Here is a 27,216-nt window from a genome sequence, read left to right as displayed (position 1 = left end):
TCCTAACCCCCACCCCACCCTCATGGCTTACCCCTTTACCAAAAAGTTATTTTAAAAAAAATATATATATTTTTTTAAATTCTTACCTCAAGCCCATCCTAACCCCCAACCCCTACCCCACACCCCTCCCCAAAAAATAAATTTTTATTTTTAAAAAAAATCTTACCCCACCCCACCCTCACTCTCTATACCACCCATCCAACTTTTCAACCTCATTCAAATTTATTTTCTTGAGTTGGATTTACAATAAATAAATATCAATATGTTAATATTTTTTAGACTAAGTGGGTCAAATTGGGTGGGTTAAAATCCAACCTGTTTTTTATCCATTTCAATTCAAAGTGAATTTGGGTGGGTCATGGCGCAACCCGATATTCAATTCAACCCATTTAATATTTTTTATCTCAACTCAATCCGCTCATTTGACACCCTTAATTTAAGATAATTAGCAAAAAGTTGCAATGCGTCTTGTAACTAATGTATCTAATTTGTTATATATGATTTTTTACCTTTTATTAAATTTTATTTGTTAGATTTTATCTGTTTTCTAGTGATATTTTTAGAAAAGTAGAAAATATTGAGAGGTTTTAGAATATTGGTTTTTAAATTATATATTTATGTGATTTGCTTAATTACTTTTTTTTTTTACGAATTAGTAATTTGTTGGAAGTGTGCCGAATCCAAAATGACACTTATTTACGAATAGTGGGGCTACATTGCAGTATTATTGGAAGAGGCCGACCCGTCTGACTCTTTGAAGCTATTCTCTTTCTCCTCTGGCGGCAAAAGTTGACAATTTACGTCTTCGCAGCACAGTTAGTTGCAGAGCTAAAAAAGAAATCTCATTACTCTGTAGGTTGATTTCTTTTGTTGCAAAGTATAAGAGATGCCAAAAGGTTTTTGTTCTTCACTCAATCCCTTTTTCATCATTACTTTAATGAGTAAAACAAATTGATTTTTGATTTATATAAACAAATTCAGAGCTTCCTGGATTTTATTATGATGCGGAGAAGAACAGATATTTCCCTATTAAGGGTCCCATTCCTGGCTCTTCTAAGAAACGAAAATCGCCTCCACCTACTATCTCCACCAAGGTAATTCTGACAACTACAGCTGTTTTTATACGAGTAACATGGATGACAATATTGCCAAAATACAATAGTCTGTTATGTGATATTGAGACCATATGTTACACTGTTTGCATCCTAAGTGTAGCTTATCCATTGAACTTTTGAAAACTTGTCTTCCATTGTATTTGGGGAAAGGAAAGAGGGAGAAAAGTACCAAGGGGACTTGCTTTAAATTGCTAGCAATAAAGATTATGTAATAATGATGCAATGGTCTGGGAAGTGGGTCGAGAACCACGAGGTCTTGGGTTCAAACCCCAACAGAGAAAAAAAATTACTAGGTGATTTCTTCTCATCTAGGACAGAGTTACGTGGTACCTTACTTGTTGTTGTTGGGAAGTGGCACCATGGAAGGTGGACTGGACATCACAGTTATAAAAAAAAAGTAATGCAGCAGTAGCAAACACTCAGGCAGAGAAAACTCAGAAACTGATACTTTTATTCGGAGAATGATGCAAAATTAATATTTGCAATAGTAGTGCAATAACAGCAAACTGTCAGGCAGAGCAACATTAGAACAGAAACTAATATTGTTAGAATGCAAATTTGCCAGGGCTAGCATTCTTCGAGTTCAGTTGTGTTATATTGCGGAATTTAATCCAAGTACTACCTTTTTCTTCTAATTTGCTTGGTTATGAAAAATATGATTAGTGAGGATTATATAGCTGACACAACTTGCATGAGGCTGATGTATAGTCTTTATTGTTGTTCGCTTGATTCTTATGTAAACTAGATGTATCACTTGTTTTAGTTTTGCCTATGTTTTTAATATGTTTTAGGAGAAGAAAGCTATGTTTGGAAATTTAGAAAGAGCCAAAATTGCTAAAATCCCTTTACTTTGTCTTTCTGGCATTGGTCATCGTAAAATTTTAAATATGCTGGAATGAAGATTTGTTAGATTGCTTCTAATAAGTGAACAATGTTGAGGAAAATTTTGGAAGCATGGGTAGCTGCTGCTACTACTGCCTCTATTCCGTTTTATGTGATGGCATTTGCTTATATTTGGAGTTCAAGATGTTGATTTGATATCCATTTCATTTTATACGACAATGTTTGATTGGACACATGGATTAAGTAAGAAAGGAAGACCGTTGAAACATAAGCTGAATATGTTAACATTCAAAAAGTACCCTGAGATTGAATGGTCTTCGACATGCCACATTTTGTAAAATGGGGTTTGATAGGTAATAAAGGCATATTATTAATGTAAACTAGCATAAAGGGATTGCTAGTGAAAAGTACATCCAAACATGAACGTCACTGTGTATAAAGAACTGAGAAAGTCAATAATGACTCTTTTAACATATTTTCCATGACCATGTTGTACCAAAAACTATGAGAGAAATGTTGTTCTTTACTATAATGAGATGATTTCCCTATTAGATCAATGCTATAATGATGAATGAGAGTGTTCGAAGGATAGCATAAAAGAAATGAAAATGGAAGAAAGTGAGGGTATATCTGTTTTTAGCAGGGTTGAACCAAGATTTTGACGAACTTCGTTTTCGACGACTTGGAAAAAATCCACTGTCCACTTTGAGGGAAACATTTTCTGAAATTAGGCATAAAAAAGAAGGAAGAATGTTATGCTAAAAATAGACTCCTATCTGGAAGTAAAAAATATAGTCATCTGCTTTAGTTGCTGCGGAAAATGAGAATGAAAAGAAGAAGAAGCTGTGATGTGATTTTTGCAAAAAATACTAGCACACTCGTGAGACTTGCTGGAAAATCCATGGAAAACCGCCCAACTGGAACAAAAAAGGACAGAAAACCATGGCAACCAAGCCTTTCAGTGTATCAACGAAGAACCGGGTCTGAAATTAAATGCCACCATTTACCAAGGAACAGCTAGAGCTACTGCACAAACTTCTCCAATCTCAACTCCAATCTGGTAAACCTAATCCTTCTACTCCCACTTGTTCTTTTACCCAAACAGGTAATGTACCATGTGTTTTTTTAAGTACAGATTCTACTAGTATAAGCTCTTGGATCATAGATTTAGGGTCTAGTGATCACATGACATGGAACTCCCATTTTTTCTCGACTTACACTCCTTTAGCAGGAAATAAAAAGTCAAAGTTGCTAATGGTTCCTTCTCAACAATTGCTGGGAAAGGGACAATCAAACTAACCCTTTTTTTTTTACTCTTTTTGATGCCCTTCATGTTCCAAAATTATATCAGAAAAAGTCAACATAGGGGCATTGAAAGCTTTACTGATGCAGATTGGGCAGGTTTTACTATTGACAGGAGGTCGACATCTGGATATTGTACATTTATCTGGGAAAATCTTGTGACTTGGGGAGTAAAAAGCAGAATGTTGTAGCCCGCAGCAGTGCTGAAGCTGAATACTGATCTATGGTCTATGGGATTTGTGAAATGATTTGGCTCAAGAAGATGATGGAAGAACTCAAAAAACCGTTTGGTTTACCAATAAAGTTGTATTGTGACAATAAAGCGGCCATAAGTATTGCTTACAATCCAGTTCAACATGATAGAACAAAATATGTTGAAGTCGATAGGCACTTCATAAAAGAGGAGATTGCAGCTATTTTCACAAAAAGCTTGTTTAAGCCAAAATTTGAAACTCTTGTAAGCAAGTTAGGCATGACAGATGAGGGGGAGTGTTGATTTGTGAATATTTAAGATTTGATTTTGTAGAATATTAATGAACTGATAAAATCAGATTTGATTTGCTATAGATAGGTTAGGTAATTAGATCAAATAAGATCATATCTTGATTTGATTCTCATATTGCTAGATTCAAGCGATTTAATTCTGTGTGTTTGCTTTTCTGTACTATAATTTGTAGCTCTCAAACGAATAAAATGTACGTTTTTGGTTCCAATCTCACATGATCAAAAAAAAATAAAAATTGACAATGTTAAAAGGAGAAAAACAGAGATGCAATTTTTTTCATTTGACAAGAAAAATCATGAACTGACAAAGATGTTTTGTATGAAAATGGAAGAGAATAAACAAGATATCTTCACCGTAAGAAAACAAGATCTAGGAAGCAGACTCTATATAACATATTCTAGCTGTTGGGATGCATATATCTACAAGGGGATGCTTTAACTGATTAACACATAGTGTATCAGAAAGGGAAAAAGATGGAAGAAAGCACTTCGATATGTGATTAATCTTGATTTAATAGTGAAAGTTGTCTTTGATATAATTTAATGGAGAGCGCACATCAGTTAGTTTGTGGTCACTTGCATTGATGTAAATACAGGGCGAAGAAGCTCTGCTGTGCAGTAGATGAAACATTTTATTATAGGTGTCATGCTATTGGTATTATCAGTTGATTGAAGTGTTATATAATGTATACATTCCTAGTCAATGGACCATTGCTGTGAACAAGGAAAAGGAGAAAAAAGCTCCTATTCATGTGTGTCAAATTGTTATCAAATGGTACTTTCCATGTGAATTTTTTTTGACAGCCGTGGTCTCTGGGCCAGCTTGCCCGCACCTTGACTAATTCCACGGGATACTTGTCACCTCCTACCAGCAACAGGTACCAAGTAACTTTTTCCACCAGAGCTAGAACAACAGATTGGAAAAAATCACCTAGTGTTTGTCTCTGTTGGGAATTGAACCTGAGACCTCATGGTGCTCAACCCAACTTCATTGAACCACTAGGCCATGCCCTTAGGTGCACTTTCCATGTGAATTTCAAGCATATAAGTTTAGGCTAGTGCACTAGCTTGTATATTATGGTGCCCTGGAGAGGGTTATATGCATGCACCCACTATTATAGCTTGCAGAGAGAAATTGTTGCCACTTGCATCATTTTCTTGGTCACAATGAAGGAACTATTGTTGCATTTCCTCTGTCGACTTCATGTATATTTGATTATAGACTCATTTTACCAGGTTTTCCAATCTTGATATTCATGTTTATCTTGGAAAATATTCTTTTACAGTTGGTGAACCAGACTGCATTTTCCCTTCTTTGCCTTCAATTAGTGTTCTAATACAGCTGAATCCTTCTTACACTGTAGCAGAGAGACAAAGGGAAATGCATGGAATCAAGGAGCAATAAATTACTCCACGTTAGAGAGTTGTGCGGTAAAGTCATTGCATCCAGAAAAGGGAAAATAAATTTCCAAATGGAATACCTGAAGAAGAAAGCATCATATCCTCTGGTATCTCTGTGCACCTTTAATCTTTCTGTTGACTTCATTTTGCATGTCCTTGACATTGTATATAAATCTGGAAATAACACCTAGTTGTGCTTTCCGTCTTTCTAGTTATTTTATTTTGGTTTAGTAGTTGAATTTCTGATAGATGAAAATTGCAAAGCAAAGGCTGAGAAAAGTGGGGTTTGGTTCAGTTCTAAATGAGATTGCAAGTCTTCACTCAAAGAAGCAAATGCTCCCTTTGTTTGAATGGAGCTTGATTCATAAAGAATGATACTTTTGAAGTTATACGGACTTCTAAAAAAAATGTAAGTTTGTCACAGACATTTGGTTATGGACCCTCTGCCTCCAAGCATAAAACAAAGATCATATTGCATTTGATGCAAAAACCAAGCCTGAAAAATGTGTATCCGATATAACAGTTGAGCAAAATGTTCTTGTCCCATAAATATGAAGATAGAGAATAGGAAATTTAAATTTTTCAAATGGAATTCCTGGATAAACAAGCATCATCCCTGCTGGTATGCCCTTAGCATCTTAATACTTTGTGTTGAGATCATTTTGCCTGTCCTGACATTGTATATAAATCTGGATATTGCCCCTAGTTGACCTTCCATTTTACTGGCAATTTTGTTTTGGTTCAGTAGTTGAATTTCTTCTACATGAAAAGGGCTCAGAAAAGTGGGTTTGGTTCAGTTCTAAACAGAAGTGCTAGTGTAAGTTGGTGACAAGCATTTGGTTATGCACCTTTAACCTTCGAGCATAAAACAAAGATCATACTGAATTTGATACAAAAACCAAACCTCAGGAATGTGAATCAGATTTATTTAGTCCACATATATATGAAGATAACAAAAATGCTGTCATTTTAGTTAAACATTTGGAACTCTAGCACAGACAATTATAATTGAGCTTACGTTCCATTGTAAGATACTTAATTGGGATAGCCTTGGAGTCCTAACATAGACTTATATCACACTTTCTAAGGAGTAAGTATCTATCTGAGTCTTAGCCACCGTACCATGAAAGGTCACCAAGTGATCCTGCTTCTTCAGGAAACTCGAATTTGCTATCAACAAACTGAAAGCATTTGCGAGGTCCAGGAGTGAACTCCTCCTTCGTTTCTATCCCAGTATCCCCAAAACCAAAACCGATATGTACATCAACATACCCCCATGAAGTTGTCCTGATGTGGCAATGAAGTCTCCTCCTGTGAATAGCTTCTTATATGCAGAATGCCCCTCACAGCTTCGTCCAAATCTTCCGAAAGCCGCTTTTAACCTCTCTGTCTAAGCCCGCTTGTGGTGTGTTTTCACTAATTACGTTCAAGCTAAGTCCTCCAATGACTAGCTTAATGGTCAGCATCGCGTCGTTCATCCTCCTGACTTCTACCACTAGCTCCCTAAGTTCTCTATCTACTAAAAAATGCCTACGTGATTACAATTCCTTGAGCTCCCGAGAACCAAAATTTAAACTCGTCTACATCTCTAGCCTTAGCTCCTTGCCACCCTTGACCCCCGCCCCCCCGCCCCACCGGACATGATCTTACTCTACCATCATTCCCCAAAGACCCTATAAACTGTAAACTGCTATAATGTAGAGGTTACTAGGCTTACACTATGACAGCACAAAGTCTTTTTACTAGGCTTACACTATGACAGCACAAAGTCAAAATAACAGAATGAAAAGTTAAATAGCACACAGTGACAGAATCAAACAAGAACAAAAAATAATTATGAACCAGAACTGGAAACAGAGGCTGAATCGGACAAGAAACTAGGAAAACAGTTATGCACAAGAATTACAAAAGAGGGGCAGAATTGAACAAGAAACCAGAAAACAATATGCCCAACCCAAGAACTATAAAACAGGGGCAGAATCAAGCAAGAGACTAGAAAACAAATATGCACAACAACTAGAAACAAATGCTGAATCGCAGTAGAACTAGGAATTGGAAGGTAGAACCTGAGATGTGAATCAATTTCCAGTGGTGCCCTCGCCTCCCCTGCTGCCTCATGTTCCTCTCTGATGTCCATCGGAACTGTGTTATCTGAACACTGTTTCGCCTGAAACCTGAAATAAACACAGAAAACAAAGAGAACTAAACAAAGAACATGGTCCTCTAATCAAATGGGCCGAATCCCTGAAGTCAAATTGCTCTCCACTGGTACAAAAAAACAATAACCCAAATTCGTTGAATTTTCTTGCCAACGAAAACCAATTAAATATTGTTCTATTAGAATCAAACATTCTTTAAAGAACAGGTTAAAAATTAACCAAGGCTAGGTTTATTAAAATATAGGTATCTTGAAATTAGATCACTGTCAAATGCATGACCAAGAAAACTGTGAAAAATAAATTCAGCTAGGGTTAGACTCCAAACACTGAGCTTGCTAGATCTGCTCGTCGGCAAAAATGGTGGTTCAAGGTCATTCAATGGAAAATAGAGCTGGTTATGGTGCTGGATCAACGAGGAGGTGAAGAGGGGCGGCGTTTTATGGTGGAAGAGTTCTACGGAGCCGGTGGTTTTGATCCAACAAGAGAATGAGAAAGAAAGAATTCCCTTTAGTTGGAAAGGAACCCTCAGGACAATGTTGATGAAGATACATACTTCATCCCGTTAATCCACTTTTCCTCAAAAACCATGTCTTCCATCATAGCTGTCATGGCCCGAGTCGAGGCCCTAGACGTGGCATGCACCCGATACTATTGCTAGTACGAGCGAACAAAGCACATGAGCATACAACTAACATAATGAATAGAGAGGAAATAGTATAAAATAAGATTTCTTAAAGGAGAAAGTCTTTCATCATGTTCATTAATATCACTTAACGTCTATTAATATCACTTAACGTCCGAAGATACAATAGTCATGATAAATAAGACTAAAAATTACAAGATCTATTTGACAGCTAAACCAGTCTGTGAAGCCTCTAATGACTAACTATAACTGTCGGGAAAAGGCCCCGACATACCCTGATACTGAAAGGAACATAGAGAAATTGTCATATCTAAATTTGCCCCAGGTAGAAAGGAGGCTCACTAATAGTAGAAGATGATAATCCTAATGAGGCACCTAACCGCGGACTTGAGATCTAGAACCTACATCATGTAGCGCCAAAGACAGTCAATACGTGGAATGTATTGGTATGCAAAACCATTTCAGGAGGGTAGTATATCAAGAGATTAGAAATGACAATAAATTCAAATGTAAATGATGACAATTGAAAATGAACAAGAATATAAACTAAATTTATAATTGGCCAAGTAAGGTAAATTTAATTCCTTTGATTATTTGTGGGAGAAAGTAGTGAATCGTCATAAACCACCATGTGAGCACATGGAGTCGGATCTCGGCATGATCAGCTGAGCCATCCTATACCTTGTTGGGCATAGGACATGACATGACATTATTTGCTAGCAAGTATCCATGGTTAGCCCCTTTTCGGGACACATGAAAAAAGAGTCATCTGACTTGCGAAATAATCTCTATCCTATGCCGGCGAACATAGTTTCAAGCATTCGTCGTTTAAACCTATGCCTTCACGGTCAGCTAACTAACCTAAGCTCATAATGTTACGCGTTTATCTTCTTAGTTCTTAGCTCTTGATCAAAATGTTTGCCTTGTTAGGCTCATATTCATTTTAGCCAATTTAGGCTCGTGTTCATATGTTTGCCATTTAGGCCACTGATCATGAATTTTTCCTTTAGGGCTCATGCTTGGAAAATCAACCTCTTTGGGATCATACCTCATGCATGATTATAGTTATTAAGCATTTTTTTAGGGTCATGAATAGTAAAGTGATGTTACATTATAACAATATATCATATCACAGCTTCCTCCACACTTAATGAAACTAATGAACAAATTGAAGTGTTGTAGTTGAGAGTTTGGAGTTCATATCTAAAAGTTAGAGTTCCCATTTACTATGTCTTATCAAAATTAATTAAAAGTTTATATCCTTCAGATTAAGAAGAACTCCAAGGAGTTTATGTTAAAGATTACAACACAAATATACTACTTGATTGTTTGGTTGGCAACATGGAAGAGACTAGCTACAATGCAGAGACTTCAGGGATTTTGGATAAATCTACCTTGATTGTGTATTCTGTGGCATAGGTATTGAATCTTTTGATCATTAGTTCGTTCTTTCTTTCTTTTTGTTCTGTTATGTTACAAGGGATATGTGGGAAGCTGGCAAGACAAACTTTAATGGACATGCTTCTAGGCTAAGAATAAATCCGTCAAAGGTGCAATCAATTTTCAGGCGGGTCATTTCCATTGTGACAAAGTCTGTCGAGAAATTGAAGTTCATGTTTATAGAGACAGAGAAGGCGCAAAATGGTAGGCTACCTTTGCACAACTTAGATGGAGTACCTTGAAGAGGATGCTGCTCTTACTTACTATGTAATGTATTTACTTAATAGAGTAGGATAGATTGGAAATAGCGATGTAACAGTATGTAGGATGTATTCTGTTGTCTGAACGCTGCAGCGAGAGAACTAGTAGTCTACGCTGGTTCTTGTTTTGTAATTATGCACTTGGAAAAAGTAAAGAAGCATATTTCAACTACAAGGCTGGGGCGCTGGTGTATTAAATATGTACTGCTCGAAAGTGGACAGTGTACAGAAACCGTGTTATATACGTAGGTACAATCTCGAAACAAATGCAAAATGAAGTCAAAGAAAGAGCATATATGCTTAGAAGTTCAAAAAGAACTTAGAGATGTCGTCTTTGATCAACAAATTTTATAATTAGTTCTCGTTGATGAGGGCTCACTTCTCTTAAAGAATGGGGTAATCTCTAGGTGTAATCACTTGACTTTGCAATTGTAGCCTTTCATAGTTATTGCGAAAAAAAAAAGATATAGAATTCACACATCAAATCACGACGGACATTAGAATTCACAAAATTCAGAAAAGAACAAGAAACAGAGAGTTGTCCTTACACATCCCTACAACTCGTTTAAACCATTCAATTTCATTGATAAGATTGTAGAATGTCCTTTAAACCAAAATAATTTGAGAGTAATTTGAATTGGAAAACAGTAAAAGTCCAGAAACATGAGCAAGAAATGGTTCTACATACCTCTAAACGTTGAAAGAACTTGAGATCGGAAGAAGGGATTTCGACTTGCTTTCTTGAATCAATTCTCTTGAGATTGTTGAGAGCAGTGTTTTAGAAGTGAAAGAGGATATTTAGTCATGTAAAACTGAAGGAGAAAGAGGAGCTTTTCACCTGTGAAACTGCGAAAACAAAGGGATTTATTTTACGTATGTGAAACTGATGGAGAAAGGGGAGTTTTTAATGTGTGTAAATGAGGAAGATAGAGAGACTTGTAACTGATGGAAAAATAAGGGACTTCTATCTGCTGAAATAACGTCTAGCTTAGGAAAAACAAACGTTTGGATACTGATGAATAAAAAAGGTTTAAATCACTCGGGGTTAAGGTAAAAATGAAAGGACGAAATTGCCCTTGGAGTTACTTGGCAAGTTACTTAGTGTGAGATGTTACAATAGCAGAATGGAAACTCTATTTTACACTGTCGAAGACCTTCTCAGCATCCTGTTTACTAAGCAGATACACCTTACCTTGCCTCACTTCTACCCAGGTGTTTATTGGGAACTAAGATGGTATCTGTAATCTGCCTTGAAATGACAAACACCATCTGACCGTCAAAACGAGTTTACTAGTGCAACACTTTAGCCTCTGCAAGTAATTTTGCTGTAGTTTTGTATATACGTTGTCTGAAAACCATAGTTCCTTGTCCTTCAAATTGATTATTATTATTGTTATTATTATTATTACTCTCCAATTTCAACTTGTTTGTCTGGTTTTGACTTGACACCGAGTTTAAGAAACTAAAGAAACTTTTGAATCTTGTGGTCTTAAACTAAATATATGTAGAATGTACCAAAATGCCCTTTAATCTTGTAGTCTTAAACATGCCAAGTGTAAAGTTAGCATTAAAGAGTTGCCAAAAAAGGAGACACATTCTTTTTGAAACGGGTTAAAAAAGAAAGTAAGACAATTAAATTGGAATTAAAGGAGTATTATTATTTTGAATCACAGTGCCATATAAGATGCCTGAAGCTCTTTTTGAAAATTTTGAACTGATGATACTGATTCATAGTATTGAGTATTGACTATGTCATGCTTTACCACTTACATTTGGAAAAAAAATTGAACTAATCTGAAGCCACTGAACCTGGGGCTTTGTCACCTTCACCAATTCTAATTAAATTTTGTCCTTTTTCTCTAGTATGTCTTCATCCCATGGATAGGAGTCTTGTTATGTTTATTGTTACCTAATCATTTCGCTTTTCCCAGTTCTATCTTATTGTTTCGTTCTTTCACAATATCTGATTGTTTGGGTTTGGTGTTGGATGGAGGGTCAGAGAGGAGTGAGTTTATCGCCGAATTTCCATCTCTAGGGGTGAAATTAGTTCTTTCATTAGTTTCGTTTTAAGATGTAGGACTCTGTCCATTCTATTATGACTAACTGTCACCAAAGGTGGGGCTTGTGTGGCGTTTAATTCCCTCTTGATAGTTGATAGATAAGGGAAATGTATTGTATCGTTAAGCCTTGCCGACTCTTTGTCGTCCTTGTCTTTGGTTATTAATGCGCTATAATGTACTCTAATTTGAAAATATATGTACTGTATGCATTCAGATTTGGAAGTATGATGGGACTCAAAAAGTTGTTGACAGTGCTTTGGAGCACTTGACTATTGATCTAAACATGCCAGAGGGCCTGTTGGAAACTGATATTCTGTTGACTGGTGGCATGAATGGCTCATTGTGGTATGTCTTCTGTTATAATTGAAGCTAAAAGAGTAACTCAACTGGAGTTGTTGTAAGAGTGTATTTTTATGAGTATGGATGCAAAAGTTTATTGTTGTTTAATAATGAATAACACTCTGTGTTGATTGTGTTAGTGAGACTTCATTTTTTCTAGTGTTATTTCTTATTGTAGTTGATTGTCTTTCCTTAATTAGTCATATATTCATTGTACAAGTAGTCTTTCCAATGAGATATAAAGGCACAGAAATACATGAAGTCGTTCTTATTCTAAAATCTTTATGGTATCAGAGCCATTACTGCCTTTTGAGTTGAGGTTTTTAAATTTGCAGCACTAGAGTTGCTTTTCCTCAAAAAGATGTCGAGTTTTCTCCCTCAGTGTAACGGAAGCTTTCTGAGCCCTTTATTGGTGTTGTGGGAAACTAATATCACACAAGCTTTCCCTAGCTTCGGCGACCAAATCCCATAAAACATATCTTTTAGAGACTGCCGTAGGCGCTGCCAACACTCGCAGCTCCGGCAATGCGTCAGCTTCTAGGCCTCACCCTAGGCCATCTCTGGCGGTGGTACCCTGCTAGTACCCTCACTTGTAGCTGCGTCTAGCCTCTGGCTAGCTGTGGCCTGTGGTTTATCTTGTATCAGACATCCCCCTCTAACCTCTGCATACAAATAGCAATCATAAGCTTGGAAACTCAACCCTTAAGACTCGGTTCTATAGCACGATTTAAATGAAAAAGTGGTAACCATTCTAGCATGCATTGTAGCTCTCTGCTTATCAAATGTGGTGCATAACACATTTATAAACAAGACTCTACATGGCTTGCAAGCTCTCCAGGATACGATGTTGCTTTGATACCAAGTTTGTCACGCCCCAACTTAGGGATGCAACTAGCACCTAGTGCAACGCTTGACCCTGAGTTGACCCTTGCTGGACAACTATGCTGCTAGAGTAATACCAACCACAAAATCAAGAAAACAAACAAGTATATCTCGACTTATAAATGAGCCCTCGGCCGGCAAGGACCCTGTCAACATAACCTGCAATAAACTCTCAGTTAGTCCCAACAATTCATATAGGATTAAAACTGAATCCCGTGTGGGCTGTCGAGGCCACATTGTATGTAGAAACATATAAATCAAGCACATGTATATGTATGCAATCAAGTCCAACAGGCCGCTATGCTAAATGGACAAAATAATGACGTCAGCATGACCAACAACACACATTTATACAACCCAAAGTCTGCAAGCCTCTAAGAGTAGTAAAACTTGGCCGGGTTTTGGCCCCGACCTACCCAAAATTTAACCTTAGAAACTCTGGCAGCTTCGAAAGCAAGGGGCTAGCCAACTTGCTGGAGCTCGGCCGTGCTACTGAGAAGGTCTGTCTGGTCGTTTGTCGAGACCTGCAGGCATGAATGCAATGGGCGTCAGTACGAGATAATGTACCGAGCATGTAAGGCGAGAGATTAACTGACCAGAAATCATAAAATGTTGAAAGTGACCATATCAGAAAGTCAAAGATAACCATGCATATCTACTTGCTCCTAGATCTAAGCATACAAACAATAGTCAAACAACAACTTAACCGGGGCCCCATAAGCTAGGAAGGTACAAACATCAACCGAATAACCTACTTGGGCTCCCGTAAGATCGGTAGATACAAGTCAGTCTATATGCCCTTTTTGGTCACAATAAAATACATATAGCATCATATCCATCGCTGCTATGGTCATTTTTTGGCCCCATAGGCAATCAATATAGCTTTGAAAGCATTAACATAGCCCCATAAGCATGCACCTATAGCCCTCTTAGGCATCAACATAGCCATGTAGGCATCAACATAGCCATGTAGGCATCAACGTTTAGCCTTTGTAGGCAATCAGAGCAGCCCATAAGTGAACATGCATCAGTATAACCTCGTAGGTGACCATAACAGCCCATTGGCTTCATATTAGCCCTGGAGGCAATTGGAATAACCCGTAGGCTTCCACTTATCTCAAGAGACCCTTAGGCAATTTGTATAAAGCTCCATAAGCATGAGTCATGTTTCTGCAGCTAACTAATAGCCCGAGGGCAACACGGATTATCAAATAGCCGAAGGCGAGCAATTTAGCTATAAGCGACCTATAAGAATAATCTCTACGACATATCTAAAACAGGGTCTCTACTAATGGAATAAGAATCCCGACAAGAGCCGAATATAACAACTTGGGCAGCCAACAGCCAGCAACCATGGCTATGGGTAAATCGGCAGAACATATATTCACTATGGCTATCCATTCCTTCACGGAAATTTCACTTCATCAATTACCCATCCAAATCAATTATGTAACATCTCTTTACCTTTTAGCTAGTGATGATATGAAAATAATTTAGCATACCTCGAATTTTCTAGAAACAATCTAGTTGAACATTGATTTGCTTTGCATGGTGTGATAATAATCTCGCTGTATCGCTTCTAATCTTTAAGGAAACATGTAGAAAGAAGGGAATAGCCTTTACATACCTCGAATCCGAGGTTTCAATACTCTTAAGGAGATTTTAATACCCAAATATGCAATAAATACGAGGGATCTGTCCACTACCTAAGTGTTAGTAGCCTAAAATATCACTTCACTATAAGCAGACGGTGAGCATCGTATTAATTTCTTTCCGCCTCTTATTGGCAAGCAATGGTGGTAGTAATATCCCTTCTAATAATATGAAAAGGTTGCGGCTACTATTATCATTAATTGATAAGGATCTAAATGCTTTGAGATAGAGATATTAGAGTGCTTTGTCCTTCACTCATTATTAATAGTGAAAGATGTGAGCAGCACCTGCTAATTAATATAACTCACTCAACTCCACCAATTTAGTACTTAATAAGTTGGTTATCTTTACTTATTAAAATAATAATTGCTCTATCCTGCTAGACTTAGTATTTCCATTAAAATATTAATATATTATAAAAAGTTTATAGGATAAGTACATACACAAATGTATCGTAACTAAAAGTTTTTCATAAATGTTTAAGGCATTTAAGAAGTAAAAATGTATTTTCTCATATTCTAATTTAATTGGGTGTCCCAAAACGTGCGGGGTGTTACAGAGGTTAGGAATTACTAGTAATTACATGGTGTGATTACAAGCTTAACAACATACCCAGTGTAATCTTAATGAATAAGAACCTACAAGAGTAAAACTACGTCTATTACTATGGAAGGATAAGCGAGACTACACTTAACTACCTACCAATCTTCTATCCTAATTAGTGTCCTCCACAATCTGCTACCTAAGATTATGTCCTTAGTAAGCTGAAGTTGCACCATGTCCTGTCTAAACACCTTTCCTCAAGACTTCTTCAATCTATCTCTACCTCTCCTGAAATCATTCATAGCTAACCTCTCACACCTACACCTCCACTTTGGGGCATCTGCGCATATCCTTGTCACATGCCCGAACCATATCAGTCTTGCCTCCCCTATCTTGTCCACTGAGTCCACTCTCACCTTATCCCAGATGTATTCATCTCTAATATGTAATTCTTTTTACATAATATATTTTTCATCTCGTTATTTCTCATTTTCCAACCTATACTTCATGTGGTTTCATATAATTTGTCATATTTTGTTGTATTATTTATTTTTCTTTCTTCATTTCGCTTAGTTATGTTACTATTCTAATTTTGATATTATATTTCCTTATATTAGAAAGAATGAGTCATCTATGAACTTGGTTTATAATGAGTGATGTCATTAAACTTGGATTTCAAGGTTCAATGAGGCTATAGACAATCATGATTTATACTGAGTGATGTTAGGATCGACAAATTACTTTTCATTTAACATTTGAATAATGTTATGAAATTATGGTTATATATATATATATATATATATGTTGGCCACCTCCAAAAGTTGATTACACACTAAATGAAAGAGCAATTGCAGAGCTCCTAGGAAATCTATTATCTGTACTTCATTATCTATGCCTTGTTCTTTACACCAAAAACATAAAGATACAAACAATTCAATTTGATCTTCTGAATGGAATTAAATTTATCTTCGAAACTCTGCCATTCCTTTCCATCCAAGCAGTCCACCAGACAGTTTTGAGACTGTCTCCACCACTTCTTCTGACTCTTACTACCCCCCCCCCCCCCCCCTCCCCCTTTCCTTTCGTATCCAGAAATTGAGGAGATCTAGTGTATGTTCTGGCAATTGTCCTCTCTTCCTTGCTCAAAATGTGGAATAGACCCCAGATTTATGTTGTGACTTTGCAGTGTGGAATATTTATTATTTTGTGTTTGCTTAGTTAGAATTTTTATTGATTAATTCAGTTACAATATTATTTATTTTAAAACTATATTTCAACTACTTTTTACAGTATTAGTTACAGATATATAGTCATTTAATACTATATTTCAAAAAATAATATGTCCTCCGTTTAAAAATTGATTGACCTGTTTTGACTTGACGCGAATTTTAAGAAAATAAAGAAGCTTGTGGCCTTACATTAAAAATATTTCAAATCTACCAAAATATCTTTTAATCTTGTGCTCTTAAACATGCCATGTGGAAGTTGGAATTAAAGAATTCCTAAAAAGAGAAAGGGTCATTCCTGTTGAAATGGACTAAAAAGGAAAATATGTCAAACATATTGAAACGGAGGGAGTATGTATCTTCAATACCTAGTGATAGATAAAATTTAGTTATCTTTCTTATATAGACACATATTTGTCAATCATTAAAGTTTAGTTTTTGATAATTAAATTTTATTTAAATTTAGGAGATTTAACTGTGTAATTACACTTTTGCAACCAAACATTACGTTAGTAGTTACATTGTAATTATGTTATGGCAAACAAACAAGTCTTTTTAATTACTGTGCTATGTAATTACGACTAGGTTGTGCAATTACATCCCCAGTAATTACACCAAATCCAATTACGAGGTGGCTTTCTGAATTAACCCTTAAATGTTCAATTTTTCATGCCAAGTCTTTTACAATCAAATATTTACATTCATGTTTGTGGTTACAACATCTTTAAGTAGCATGAACTGTCTTTATTAGTTATAATTTTTGTGATCGATACTTGTTTGATAGATTATTTCTTGTTGAAAATTCATAAAGGTATGGAATATATTTTCCAATGCATTGTTTTGAAGTCTAGTGCATTCACAGTCTATTTGAAGTTGGAGAGGTTGGACAAGAATTTAATCAAGGGGTAAAATGCTTGCCAGATCGTGTTTGGCCTCTCAAAGATGGATATGCAGAAGGCTCTTATGACTCACCAGGACATGTCTGGAGACCTCCAGGAGCTTTTGTACATATGTCATCGAATATATCTTGTATAAAGATGTACCAAAAGCACCCTGCACCGATTAGTGATGCTTCTTTAAAGCATGTTCTGTATCCTTTTTAAGGGTTAGCAATTAATAGTTTATGGCCTCATAAATATGATTTGTTCCTCATTGTTATAATGTCCTCTTCAATGATAATAAAGTATGTTGGCTGGTCTGATTTATGTCTTTGGTGCCTCATACTACACATTTGTTTTCAATCCAAGGGTCTGAGCTTTGGATTTGTCGGGTATATAAGATTTTACTTGCCTGTTCACAACATCATAAACAATAACGTACCTAGTATATTCCCACAAAGTGGGGTACAACAACATCATATCCAGTGAAATCCCACTAAGTGGGATCTGGGAGGGGAGGGGAGTGTAAAGTGTACACAAGTCTTATTCCTACCTCATGGAGGTAGAGAGGTTGTTTCCTAAAGACCACATCTTAATGAAGCTAATCAAAAAGTAATGGAAAGGAAAAACAACTAGGAAATCATGACAATTAATAGGGAAGCCGTGTAGAGCATACATGCAAAGAGCAATAACATCAACAACATAGTGCCATCACGTAAAACATAGTAGACAATAGGTGATAACACATACCAAAATCCAGAAACTACATGAATAAGGTTAGTACTACGACATATTCGGTCCTCCGGATTATCACCCAGCCCAATTTTATCGAAAAGCAAGACAATGCTGGACTGCTTACTAACCTTCTAGACTAATTGGAGACCCCCATACTCTCCTATCTAAGGGCATGCCCTCCGTAAGTTGAAGTTGCACTATGTCATGTCTATTCACCTCTCCCTAATACTTCTTCGGCCTACCATTACCCCTCCTTATACCCCCTATTTCCCACCTCTCACACATCCTCACAGGGGAATCTGCACATCTCATCTTCACATGCCCAAACATTCTCAACCTTGTTTCCATCACTTGTCCACCACGAAGGTTACTCCCATCTAGTCCTGGGTATCCTCATTCCTTATCTTATCACTCATATTCCCACACATCTATCTCAACATTCTTATTTCTACAACTTGCATCTTTTGAACATGAGAATTCTTAATTGGCCAACACTCCCCCATACAACAAAGTTGGTCTAATCACCACTCTGTAAAACTTACCTTTATGTTTTGATAGTACCTTTTTATCACACAAGATTTCAGAGGCAAGCCTCCATTTCATCCATGACGCACTAATACGATTTATGACATCATCGTCCATCTCCTATTTCCTTAAATCAAAGACCCAAGATACTTAGAACTCTTTTTTGGGGACATCTTGTGTATCAAGTCTCGCTTCCATGCTCGCCTCTTGCGTTGCATCAGTCAATTTGCTCTCTAAAATCTCTGTTTCAACCCTACTCAACCCGAACCCTTAAGACTCCAGAGTTGGTCTTCATACCTGCAGCCTAGCGTTAACTTTGTTGCAAGTCTCCTTAATCATTACTGTGTCATCTGCAAATAACATACACCATGACAACTCACCTTGAATATGCCCCATCAAATCATCTATCACAAAGGCATATAGAAACGGGCTAAACGCTGATCCCTGGTGCAACCCCATCTCGACTAAAAAGTGATCTGAACCTCCTCCCACGGTTCTTACCCGAGTCATGGCTCTAGCATACATGTCCTTCATCGCCCTAATCTGGGCCACTAGTACACCTTTAGCCTCTAGGCTCTCCGTAGGACTTCCCTCGGGATTTTGTAGTAGGTCAATGAATATCATATGTAAGTCCCTATTCATTTACCTATAATTCTCCACTAGTCTTTTGCAAGATTAATGACTTGAGTAGTTAATTGTCCAGACATGAATTCGAATTGGTTCTTGAAAATGGACGTGCCCTTCCTCACCCTCATCTCCACCGCCCTCTCCCAAACTTTCCTAGTGTGGCTCAACAATTTGATATTCGTACAATTGCTGCAGTTTTGGATATCACCCTTGTTCTTGTACAATGGAATCATTGTTTTCCACCTCCGTTCTTTGGGAATTTTAGTCATCTTAAATATGACATTAAGCAACCCGGTTAGTCTTTCCATACCTGCCCAGTTTGTGCTCTTCCAAAAATCCACTGGAACCTGATCCTCATCTAGTCAGGGCACTCTTCTCTGCTCATCCTACGAAAAACATCCTTAACCTCCTCATCCTTAATACACGTATAGTACCCAAAATCCCGACGGCTCGCTTAGTGCGCCAAATCACTAATACAATGTCCTTGTCCCCTTTTTCATTCAAGAGTTTATGAAAGTATGCTTTCCATCTCCGTCTAATTAGTGCCTCTTCCACTAGAACTTTGTCTTCCTCATCTTTGATGCACGTCAGTTGATCCAGGTCTCGAACCTCTCTCTCGCCTTGGCGAGTCTGAACAAATTTTTATCTCTGCCTTTATCCCCTAGTTCGACATACAAGCGTTCGAAAGGTGTCATTTTTGCCGTGCAACCGCTAACTTCATCTCTTTCTTCGTTGCCTATACCTTTCCTTATTCGTCCGCTTTTCTTGGTCGCCTTTGCTCTCTACCAACTTTGCAAAAAAAATAAAACCATTGCTTCCACTTTGCCTTGGACTTTTCCTTTCCACCACCAATCCTCTCAATGACTACCAAAGATACCGGTCGAAACCTCTAACACCACTCTAGCTGCTTTCCTAGTGCAACTAGTTGTCCTATCCCACATGTTGTTTGTTTCTTCACTACTCCCACAAGACCCAATCACCATTAACCTCTTCCCCGTCTCCCAAGCTCGGGCAGGGGTCAAGCCACCCTATTTGATCCTCTGCAGGACAAATGAGGCCACCTTCTTCCCCTTCCTCTTAATCTTCAAATCCATCGCCAAGAGCTTATGTTGGGTATTAGAGTTCCCAGGATAACCTTGCAGTTCTTACAAAGGTCTCTATCACCCTTTCCAAGGAGTAAGTAGTTTATTTGAGTTTTAGTCACCGCACTACGAAAGGAAACCAAGTGGCCCTCTTTTTTCGGAAAGCACGAGTTAGCTATCACCAACTCGAAAGCTTTAGTAAAGCCTAGAAGCGAAGCTCCTCCTCCTTTCCTAACCCAAAATCCGAAGCCTCCATGCACATCGTCAAAACCACTAGGGGAAATTCAATAAACTACTTTAATTGCTGGTGTAAAGTATTTGTTTCATCTTCCATTGAAACATTTTCGTAATACTCTGTCCAGCAAAAGATGGTTGTTCTGCCTTCTTTTTGAATTGTTCAGAAATGTCATTCCTTTCTGTACATAGTATTGTTTTTTAAAAATATTTACTTTTGTTGCTTCTTGTATGTTGGAGGGCTAGAGTAGTTAAATAGAACCAACTTTTTATTCTTGTAGATCTTCAAATTTATAATAAGTAGCTGCCATCTTTTTTTTGGGGGGGGCTTGCTGCTCTTTAATATTTTCAGTTTTCCCACTCCACTCTAAAGTCCATACCTACTCAAAGTAAGACGACCAAAACATGATGGAGGTCGTATGTTCTTGTCACACTTGTGAGACTTAACACAAGAATTCAGGATAACTACTCTGGGAGCTGAATCATCTGGTGGAGCAGTCAACATTCTGAACCTCAGTGAACCACTAGATCTTAATTCAAGTAGACCACCTCTTAGAAGAAGAATTTCCGAGATTGCTTTATTTGAATATACAGTTTGGACAGCAGATTGCAGCCGTGATCAGAAACAAGCAGTAGTAGGCAAGTTCTTTCCTTTGTATTTCCTACATGTTTGCAGTTAATAAAGTCCCTTTGCTAATATAGTAATCCAACTTTGTGATTGATTGGTCTTTGAAAAGCTATTCCCGTGCTTACATTGTCATGTTTTACTCTCTCATTTGAAGTAAATTCTGCTCTTTTCTGATCCAAGTTGTCAATTTTCAAATCAAAATTATGGGTTGTGTCTATTTGAGTTATTTGTCCTGCAAACTTTCTTGAAGTTCCAGGAAGAAAAATACTTTTATTCATTGCTAGTTTCTTATATTTTGCTTAATGTTATATAGGCACCAATAGAGGAGCTGCAATGGTGGACATAGAAACAGGAGTGAAATCCTGGATTTGTCGGTCTAAAAGCGACATTTTCTCCATACAATTTGATAATTTGGTAAATTTCTCATTCTCCATCCTTTGCGCATTAATTACTTATTATTTCATTCCGTAAGTGCAATAAGTTGTACAAGAGATTTATAATTTTGTGAACCTTCATATTGACAATTTGTTCAGAAGATTTTAAAATACATGAAGATAACAAATGTCACCGTTTGTTAGTGAACTAGTAATCCAAATTGATTAACTTTTGTTTCTAGTTACATAATTAATCAGTCCAAAGTATGCACTATGTCACATTCATTCATGTAGTTATTGAAAATTGAACTGTTGGATTTTTTAGCTTTCTTGCTTTTGTGATACACGTGGACATGAATGTATAATATGCCTAGCTTCTTTAAATATGTCTGTCATCTGCAACAAGGCGTTCACTTGATGAATTTTTGTGAAATTGGAAATGAGAAGCGTCCCCTGGAATCATCTGTAACATCTCTTGTTCATCCTGGAAGGTGAAGTTTCTGAATTTGTGTTCTCAGAATTGCTTCTTTTCTGTTGCAGGAAAATATTGTTTTATGTGGACTAAGAAATGGAACAATTTTGCCCATCGACATCCGTCAAAAACCAGGAGATTTTTCTGGTAGGCTTGCTCAGAATAGAATTCCGTGCCATTCTAATGGGTCTTCTAGTAGGTTTAAAAATTCTGCTAGAGATTCATTCCAGGTATTAACTGCTTTCATTAGGAGTGTTTGTGTTCTTTTCTTTCGGTGAACTTCCTTCCAGCCCAGTGCATTTGACAGAGCAATAGTGAACTTCCTCTATTCCAAATTATAGACATGTTCTGAGTTTATGTTGACACTCAAAGATGAACAATTAGAGAATTCATTTTGGAACAGGACACAATTGTTGGGAACTGTCGAGTTTAATTCTGAAACATAAAGTTAAGTCCCTCTTTATCGTCGGGCAATTCATTTAGAGACAACAAAGTTCAATCATTAAAGTGAATGGCAAGTCAAGACAACCAAAGATAAAATTGCATTGGTTAATGTAAGACAAGGTCCAAACTAAAGGCATCATTAGGAGCACTTGATTAGGAGCTTATATTACTTCAACAAATTTAATTTACAGAAATTGGTATAGCTGTCCCAAATGTTGCAACAATGGAAATGTTGAACGTGAAAATTGTTCTTTTAGTTTAATAAGATACCAATTACTTTGTGGTATTAGTATCAGTTTTCATTTAGGTAGGGCCTTGGGGGCTATGAATGTGACAGAAGAGCTTACATCATTTGCACATCTTTAACATATTGTCATTGGATTAGTTTTCTCTAATGTTGCAGTAATGGAAGTATTTAATGGGAAAATAGTTTACAGTTTAACTCCTACTGCTGTCTTCTTTTTATGAAAATCATTTTTCATTTACGAATGGCCTAATAGCTTTGGATTTTCTGCTCTACTCTTAGATTTTTGTGATTGAGGATATTATGAGAGCTCCATATTTGTTAGATTAACAATTATACAAATTGGTGGATTTTTTTTTCTATGCAGATCAAAGGGAAGATGTACCACTGCAACAAAATATCTATGCCGTCATCTGTATGTTGGTTAGTGAGCTTTCTTTGCAATATTACTCGGGGATTTCTCATTTCTTTGCTTAATTCATTAATAAATTTTTTCCTTGAAGTTTTGTCCCTTTTTCTGATATTGCAGTTTGACATCTTTGAGGCTTTATGATCAATGTTTCCTGGCTAGTTCTATGGATGGATCGGTTAGTATCTTAATGTGATTCCTTGGGCTATATGCTTGGTCGTTTTTTCAGCTGTTTTTGCAATCCTTGATGATGAGCATTATCTTGATGGCTTGAAATCCCACACAACTCTGTCCCTTAATGTTTGTGTCAAAAGGTTTCCAGAAGAATTGATCCTTTTATATAGGGTAATAGCTGAAGACCAGTTAGTATCTTTGCACATAGTGTAGTTGTGACAGTGAAAAATCATCTTTGCGAACATGCGTTATTTAGATTCCAAAAATACATAATGTAGTGGTGGAACCTGAATCTTAAATTATCGCATTTCCTTATTTGCTAAGAAGCTTGTAATTATTATCATTATTCTTTAGTTCCTCTTAGCTATCAATTACTTTTAAGATACACAGACAGAGTGAAAGACTACTGGCCATCAATTGCGGTGTGCTAGTATTACCTAGTATTTTCTTTGCGTGATTATTCGACTCTTTAGGTTGTTTACAAGGTCTCTCTTTTGTTGCATTTCTTTCTAAAAAGTTCCATTGAATTTATAAGAGGTCCAATAGTATAGTACCAGTTTCGTTTTCTCAATTTAGAATAAGAGGACTGATTTTACTGCAACTCGAGTTTCTAAGATGACCAATGTTTCTGATTTTAAGCCTTAAAATTTGGTCTCTTGGAGCGCCACTTAGGTTATCTTCACGTTTTCGTAGTTTGAGTTGACCTCTTGTTTGCGAATATTTGCATTTTTTCTTCATATTTTGAACTTTATTCTTTTTTTTTTCTTAAAGGACGGCGAGGGGGTCCCCGATAAGAAGAATTAACTCCTTGTGCAAGGGGTTGTTTGGTTGCTGAACAAGTTATAGTAGGATCATAATATGTTGATTGATTAAATAATGGCGAGTTTATTTTAGCGGAGATACTTTTATTGGTAAATGTTTGGTTCATTGAACCAAAAATTGGATATGCAGGATATAATATAAAACATGGGTTTGTTTCATTCTTAGATAAATTGGGATAAACTTTTAATTTGAATTTTTATTTTCTCTAAAAAGGAACTTGGGAGAAGCTTTGAAGAAGGGCATCTTTAACATATTGGTGTTCTATCCCATGATTAGTAATCCTGGGATTGTTGTTACATATTGAATGTGGTATAAACAATCCCGAGATTGCTTGTTCTAGATAAAAAGTTCAACCAAATACAAGAACAACAGCATACCCAGTATATTCCCAGTATAGAGGTTGTTTCCGATAGACATGCGAAATAAAAATTCTCGTATTTTGGTTATCCTTTATTTCACAAACCAAAACGAACCCTAAATTTGTCATCAAAAGCTGAATGGTTTCTTATGGGTGGTCAGTGTTTTATGCACTCTATGTCAATGTCTTAGGTGCATATAACTGAGTGATTTGACTGATGAGAAATGGATCACTTAATTAGTGCTGATGAGAAATGGATCACTTAATTAGTCTGTCTTGTTCATCATACATATTGATTATTTGTAACATCAGTATACTTCCAGATAAAGCTTTATGATCATCGTCTAATGAGGGGTGCAATTCAATCATATGAGGGAAATATAAATTCTCATAGTCGGATACAGCTCGGAGTTGACCCATCAGAGACAATTGTCATGTCAGGTAGCTGTCTTTATGACGCTTGCATATTGTTTCTCAGGGCAATAGAAAAATGTGAACCACTGGCTAAAGGTACTCTTATTAGGTGGAGAGGACCATCATTTGCGGATATGGAGTATCAAATCTGGTGAATTGCTATTTGATAATAAGTTCATGGATACAATCCCCTCGGTTGTACGCTGGCTAAAACCTGAAGGTATTACCTGCCTTTGCTTGATCCATATCCCTCCATTAATACATCTCTTCTTTCCTGTGACAAATAATGTCCAATTTCTGACAGGTCTACTAGGAGTTGGAAAGCAGATCCAAGGTGCATGGCTTGGATCTGAAGAAGGGTTGTTTTTCATGGACTGGCCTTGAGGAATGTGTTCTTGGTGGTCTCTTACTTGGAATATCCAGAACTTAGCACATGTCTGTCGGCTGGTTTTGAAGGATACACTACGTACACCAGTTTATGAACGGAACTGACAAACATTAATTCTAGCTTGGCAGCATTAATAAAGTCAACTTTATCTCAAGTTACGAGCTGAGACTGAAATCATAGCTTCACCTTTAGGGGTGAGACTGAAATCATAGCTTCGCCTTTAGGGGTTTCTTCCTTCTCATATTATGTATAACTTACAGAAAGGAGTCTCGAACTGAATAAGTCCAGGATAGGTTGTAACTTAGTCAGACTTTTACCAGATTTATTTATTAGATCGATTTTATTTTAGTTTCTTTGGCTAATCATGTATGTCCTGGAAATCTTATGTTCTGAAAGCAGCTGTTTATAATGTTGGCTTATCAAGCTAGTTTACTGTTCACTTTGTGCGTTGAGCTGGGTTGGAAGATTTTATTCGAAAAGAAAGTAAGAGATAAAAGGATTGAACTGAAATTCAGTCAACACGGAGGCAGTCTGGAATAGTTTTACAAGGTTTTAATATTTCCAACTTCCTCAACACGTGAAAAAGGATTTTATGTACCTTTGCACAAATCCTTTTGTTCTTTTTGGGGAAACTATCCGTAATAGCCCCTAGTAGGCAACAATTACCAGTTGTAGCTGCACTTTACCATAATTACTTATTATAGCCTAGACATGTGGTACACTTTACATTAATTATGATTTCTAGTCTTACATGCTACTAGAACCATATTTGTTGAAAAAATATAGCAACGACTACTCTTTTTAACTTTACTCTGTACACCAACTGCATATTCTCTCTACCTTCGAATCACTCTCTTTACCCCCAAATTCTATAGTTTTAGAAGCGGTTTTTTCTTCAATCCATATCTCTCTCATGATAGCAATCCATAAATCGCTAATCCTCATAATATCAAGTAACTGGCATTCATATTTTAGGTTAATTTTTAACCTTATATATGTATTTCATCAATTTTTAAATTATATACCAGCATTGTTAGATTTTTTGCAGATCGTCATTTTGATCTCTCAATGGTGGATAATACTCCTATGAAGATGGTTACTAGAAGTATACCGCGTATTGACTCTGTTGTACATACAATTTCAATGGTTGATTTAGGAATTCCTCGAACGCAAGAAGAAGATGCATTACCTTTAGAAGAAGTTAGTGGTATTGGATATAAAAGAAAAGTTAGAGATGATGCTCCACGTTCGGACAATGATGAGGACGAGTTGGCTAAAGCAGTATTTTGTGTTTCAATTTTTTCAGTTTATCAAAATTTTGGTACATATAAACAATCTATTTGATCTAATTTGTTCCCCAACTGATGCATGTATTTAGATAAGTTTTTCATACACTATATGTGTATCAATTTTGAGCTCCATCTTATGCGTATGTGTCAATTTTATACAATATATACAATTTTATTTTCACTGTGTGTTTGATACATTTTTGTATGCATTACTTGGTACTGTATGTATGTATATGTATTTATCATTTACTGTGTACTGAATGATTGTTATTTGTACTGTATGTACTTTTGGGCACTGTATGTATGTATATGTATTTATCCATTAATGTATACTGAATGATGGTTGTTTGTCCTGTATTCATATTCATTGTATTTGTATTCATATTCATTATATTCATATGCTATTGTATTTGTATATATACAGAATAGGCAATATTATGTTAAGGAACTTCCTTCAGAATCACCTCACATGTGTTGTTACTCCAACAACAATATAATAGTTGATTTGAAGGAAAAACTTTCTATTAAGCAGTTTCAAATGTTTAGCAAGACTTGTTTTGGGGTCTATATGCGTATGAATGAGTGTTCTGTTCAAGCATAACTAGTTAGGTGCTTTATGTTTCTAGAGTTGAAAGATAGTGCAAAAGATGAGCTGTTGATATATGTAAATGAATCGACACTTCGTTTCACACTTAGAGAATTTACAATTATAACAAAATTAAATTGTGTTGCTAAGGAAGATGAATTTG

At 36.6% G+C, this 27,216-nt stretch overlaps 1 protein-coding gene across 5 annotated transcripts; it reads left to right on the top strand.

The window, feature by feature from the left end:
• The first annotated feature begins 714 nt into the window (after positions 1-714).
• Positions 715-25,617, top strand: LOC107877975 (DDB1- and CUL4-associated factor 4). Of its 5 annotated transcripts, XM_016724822.2 has the most exons (15): positions 716-896; positions 982-1,094; positions 5,132-5,272; positions 9,235-9,386; positions 9,535-9,611; positions 11,942-12,072; positions 17,233-17,460; positions 20,912-21,090; positions 21,393-21,493; positions 21,994-22,155; positions 22,981-23,036; positions 23,143-23,200; positions 24,700-24,817; positions 24,900-25,010; positions 25,095-25,617. In XM_016724822.2, exons 5-15 carry the CDS (start codon positions 9,609-9,611, stop codon positions 25,172-25,174), a joined length of 1,227 nt encoding a protein of 408 aa, XP_016580308.1. In that variant the 5' UTR covers positions 716-896; positions 982-1,094; positions 5,132-5,272; positions 9,235-9,386; positions 9,535-9,608; the 3' UTR covers positions 25,175-25,617. The 5 variants fall into 5 exon arrangements, 4 of the variants coding, with proteins under 4 accessions (XP_016580308.1, XP_016580324.1, XP_016580304.1 ...); XM_016724818.2 differs by lacking the exons at positions 9,235-9,386; positions 9,535-9,611 and having other exon boundaries at positions 717-896; XM_016724811.2 differs by lacking the exons at positions 9,235-9,386; positions 9,535-9,611 and having other exon boundaries at positions 717-896; positions 5,129-5,272.
• The last annotated feature ends 1,599 nt before the right edge of the window (positions 25,618-27,216 follow it).

Source organism: Capsicum annuum, chromosome 1, assembly GCF_002878395.1.
Source record: "Capsicum annuum cultivar UCD-10X-F1 chromosome 1, UCD10Xv1.1, whole genome shotgun sequence".
In the NCBI taxonomy this organism is placed as follows: domain Eukaryota; kingdom Viridiplantae; phylum Streptophyta; class Magnoliopsida; order Solanales; family Solanaceae; genus Capsicum; species Capsicum annuum.
The sequence above is the reverse complement of the archived record's forward strand: the minus strand, read 5'-3'. Positions and strand labels throughout refer to the sequence as shown.